This window comes from Mizuhopecten yessoensis, unplaced genomic scaffold (assembly GCF_002113885.1).
Source record: "Mizuhopecten yessoensis strain PY_sf001 unplaced genomic scaffold, ASM211388v2 scaffold1689, whole genome shotgun sequence".
In the NCBI taxonomy this organism is placed as follows: Eukaryota; Metazoa; Mollusca; class Bivalvia; order Pectinida; family Pectinidae; genus Mizuhopecten; species Mizuhopecten yessoensis.
In genome coordinates this window covers 423,920-428,233 of record NW_018404172.1, presented here as the reverse complement: position 1 = coordinate 428,233, position 4,314 = coordinate 423,920, and the positions used below count along the sequence as shown (strand labels likewise).

At 35.2% G+C, this 4,314-nt stretch overlaps 1 protein-coding gene across 4 annotated transcripts in view; it reads left to right on the top strand.

The window, feature by feature from the left end:
• Positions 1-4,193, top strand: part of LOC110466692 (sorting nexin-14-like) — a 40,250-nt gene extending 36,057 nt beyond the window's left edge. For all 4 annotated transcript variants that reach the window (XM_021523409.1, XM_021523399.1, XM_021523390.1 and 1 more), the window contains 4 exons: positions 1,178-1,208; positions 1,849-1,913; positions 2,279-2,370; positions 3,888-4,193. In XM_021523409.1, coding sequence (XP_021379084.1) covers positions 1,178-1,208; positions 1,849-1,913; positions 2,279-2,370; positions 3,888-3,947 — 248 coding nt within the window. In that variant the 3' untranslated portion in view covers positions 3,948-4,193. The remainder of the gene's footprint in view (positions 1-1,177; positions 1,209-1,848; positions 1,914-2,278; positions 2,371-3,887) is intronic.
• The last annotated feature ends 121 nt before the right edge of the window (positions 4,194-4,314 follow it).

The window sequence follows — 4,314 nt, the reverse complement described above, 5'->3', positions numbered from 1 at the left end:
ACGACCTCTCACTGTCACTGACCCATCTACTCCGAGGTACGACCTCTCACTGTCACTGACCCATCTACTCTGAGGTATGACCTCTCACTGTCACTGACCCATCTACTCCGAGGTATGACCTCTCACTGTCACTGACCCATCTACTCCGAGGTGTGACCTCTCACTGTCACTGAACCACTGTCAATCAAATACTTACTGATTCATAAATATGGTGAAGCCAGTTTTTACACTCGCAGTCTTCTACTGTAGTAGTATCTTGTCATGATTGATTGAATCAAAGAGAAAAAAACAAAAATGTATTTAGAACTTATTTAAGCCTTTTGATGAGGTGATATCAACTTGCAAAAATGTTTTGACTTAGGAGAACCACATGATGTAGACAAACTGCAAAATACTGGAATTATTTCATTTTTGAATACATGAAGTCATATATTTTTCGAGTGGAATGTTTTAACTTGTGTTTATCTCCTTTGAGGCAGAGTGATGAGAATACATAAATGGACAGAGTGCCACTGTGATCTGTTATCATATTAGGTGGACATTAAAGTACCGTTAAATGGATCATCTGCTATTTTTGTCAGAAATTAACAATCTGAAACACAGATGGCTGGTACCCATTTTAACAACATTTGGTAGACAATAACTTATCAGAGATACCCTGTCAATATTACTCTCCGAAGTTAATATTTCATTCTCAGATTAATGTCACTGTCACCTTCTGTATCAGCTGTAGACAATAACTTATCAGTGATACCCTGTCAATATTACTCTCTGAAGTTAATATTTCATTCTCAGATTAATGTCACTGTCACCTTCTGTATCAGCTGTAGACAATAACCTATCAGAGATACCCTGTCAATGTTACTCTCTGAAGTTAATATTTCATTCTCAGATTAATGTCACTGTCACCTTCTGTATCAGGATGATGGATATTGGATGAAATAGTTTTAGGAAAAATATGATATGTTAACAGATAATGTTTTGATAAAAAAATATTACATAAACAATTTGTCTAATTTTCATAAAGATTAGAAATAGTTTTAATATTTTTTAAAGGTGATCATTCCAACATCATATACAAAAGAAATAAGTGTTTGGTTTATGAAAGATTAATGTTGTTCTGAGATAAAAACAAACATTTTATGTATCAAGTTAACTTTGCTTTCTGTTTTTTCAGATGTTCTCTTCTCTGACACAGATAGACCAAGGTTGGTAGCAAACCTAAAAGATCAAATTTATTATTGAGTTATTTTCGTAATATGTGTTTGCCTGGAATTTCCTCATAATAAATAGAAGCAAATTATTATGGAAATGTAACTTTCTGTTTTCTTCTTCCAATGATGAAGAAATAGAACTTCATGTAGTATGAAATTTCTAATTGTGACCAGTAGTTTATGCTCAGCTGTTCGAATTGAAACTTCAGGGCAGCAGTAAGGGCCCTGGACTCTGAATTCAACAGCAATAATTGATACCAGGTATCTTCGAAGGGTCGATATGAAATATCAATCATGGCCTATGATAGGACTTGGAAAGCAGCCTAGGTGTAGGATAATTTGAAAATTGAATGATAATTGAGTATTTTGTTACAATGAATTTTTTTTTCATAACATTTCTTTCCAAGGTCACATTCCTTTTTGCAATTTAAGTCTGTTTAGTTAAGAAGGAAATGAAACCAATGAAACCAAATGGAACCAGATGGTATTAAAGTAGAATGATACAAATAGAGATTTAGTTATAAATTCTCCTTATGAACTTGATGTGTGGCTTTAAGTTTCTTTAAATCAGTTTATAGCTTGTTAAATATATCTCTTGTACAGCATGTGTAATTTTAGTTTTGTATTTTTTTAGGACAGATGAACAGAAAAAGGAGAGATTTGAGCAGACTTTGGCAGGATGCTTGGACTTCATACCAAGTATGAAGAGGGGTTTTTTTCTCACAAAATCAAGATACTTATACCAAGAGGAAAACTTACACAATGTTTTATTTCTAAAAAGTAGTATTTCCTTCATCAAAAAAGTACCAAGGATGAAATTTTAAAAAGGGAATCCACATATCCAGTCTAACATGCTTCGCTTGTGTATTGTTGGTTCTTATTCGATAATGGGTGTTAATTTGTTTTCAGCAGGTATTTATCGTGGAAAGCTTGTTTTAGGGGAAATAATCAGTTGGATTTGCTTCTGGCACTGTTCATTGAATAACAAGAACATTTTACAGATTATCAGAGTTTTACAATGCGATTCACTAGTCCTGATCTATATGTTGTTGTTGAACTTTCAGAACCCTTTGTATCAGTAGTTGGAAGGTCAAACCACGAGAATGGCACCAAGCTGATCTTGGAGGTTCTCCAGCAACCTAAACTTAATAAACAAGTAAGTTATTACATATGTACAGAAGTCAGCGACTGTCAACAGACAGCATCGTCACACACTGAGGTTTTGGGTCTCACTTATGTGTTTGAACCAAGTATTTCTATGGGACATTTGCAGTTTTTGCAAAAAACTTAACCCTATGTTGTTGGTGATAAGCTACATAACTTGTGTGTCCAGAGTAATGGTGATAGTACCTGTGCATTTGTCACATTGCTGCATATTGTCTTCATATAGCTTTACCTTTAAATATCATCAATCTCTGAAGAGCTTTGAATTTTTTGTGACATCACAAGAAATGAAAAAACGATAGTAGTGATGGAATTTAAAGTTGTTCTTTTATTATTATTTTGCCAGTAAGATATTAGCGTTGTAGCACCTTGACAATGCAACTATCTGTCAAACTGTGGTAGATAACTAAATGATAGCTGTGACAGTGTGAAGATATCCCTTAGTTATAGTATTGACCTACTGGGTGTGAAGATATCCCTTAGTTATGGTATTGACCTACTGGGTGTGAAGATATCCCTTACTTATGGTATTGACCTACTGGGTGTGAGGATATCCCTTACTTATGGTATTGACCTACTAGGTGTGACGATATCCCTTAGTTATGGTATTGACCTACTGGGTGGGAAGATATCCCTTAGTTATGGTATTGATCTACTGGGTGGGAAGATATCCCTTAGTTATGGTATTGATCTACTGGGTGTGAAGATATCCCTTACTTATGGTATTGACCTACTGGGTGCGACGATATCCCTTAGTTATGGTATTGACCTACTGGGTGTGAAGATATCCCCTAGGTATGGTATTGACCTACTGTATGTGAAGATATCCCCTAGGTATGGTATTGACCTACTGGACCAACTGGGTGTGAAGATATACCTTCGTTATGGTATTGACCTACTGGATGTGAAGATATCCCCTAGTTATGATATTGACCTACTGTGTGTGAAGATATCCCCTAGTTATGGTATTGACCTACTGGAACAGCACTTCACATTCACTGCATTCAGACCCAGATTGTTGTTCAGATGCAGATGAAGTAATGGTAGAAATGAGTTGTTTCGGTACGTCTTTTGCTACCAACACAATGCTATTTACTTAATTACATAGAAATTAATGAAGGAGTTATATATATAACCCATTCAATATGGCACTGCCTTCTTGTCAAGCATGATATCATTAAAATATGGCACAAAATATAACCATGTAATTACCGCACTTTCTGTTGCAGTAACAGTTTCATCATTTAAGGTACTTAAACTGTTATAAAGTGAACAGTTAATTATACTCCTCTTGAATACTCACTCATATGGAAGATATACCGATGTTTCTCACTTGTGAAAAATAAATTGGTAATCTGTCATACCTGTGAAAAATAAATCTGGTATTGATTGGGAAACCATAAATATCCTCTATTTGTTGTGACACAATTTTGTTAGTAGTTACCAAATTTTCATCACCAAAAGTTTGAATTCTTGTATTTATTTGTCCTCTCCTATCTTTATTTTTAGCTTTCATATGTGTTCCTGGACATCATTGTTCAAGAATTGTTTCCTGAGCTGAGAGGATGATTGATGTCACTGAGTTATAAGATTAGAAACAATGGTCACTGAACTAAGATTGTAATCCATCGTCACCATGATGATCCATCGTCAATCCATCGTTACTGAGCTCAAATAATGCTCCATCATCAATCCATCGTCACTGAGCTCAAATGATGCTCCATCCTCAATCCATTATCACTAAGCTTTGATGATAATCCATCGTCACCAAGATTTGATGATGCTCCATCGTCAATCCATCGTCACAGCTTATATGATGATNTTATGGTATTGACCTACTAGGTGTGACGATATCCCTTAGTTATGGTGTTGACCTACTGGGTGTGAAGATATCCCTTAGTTATGATATTGATCTACTGGGTGTGAAGATATCCCT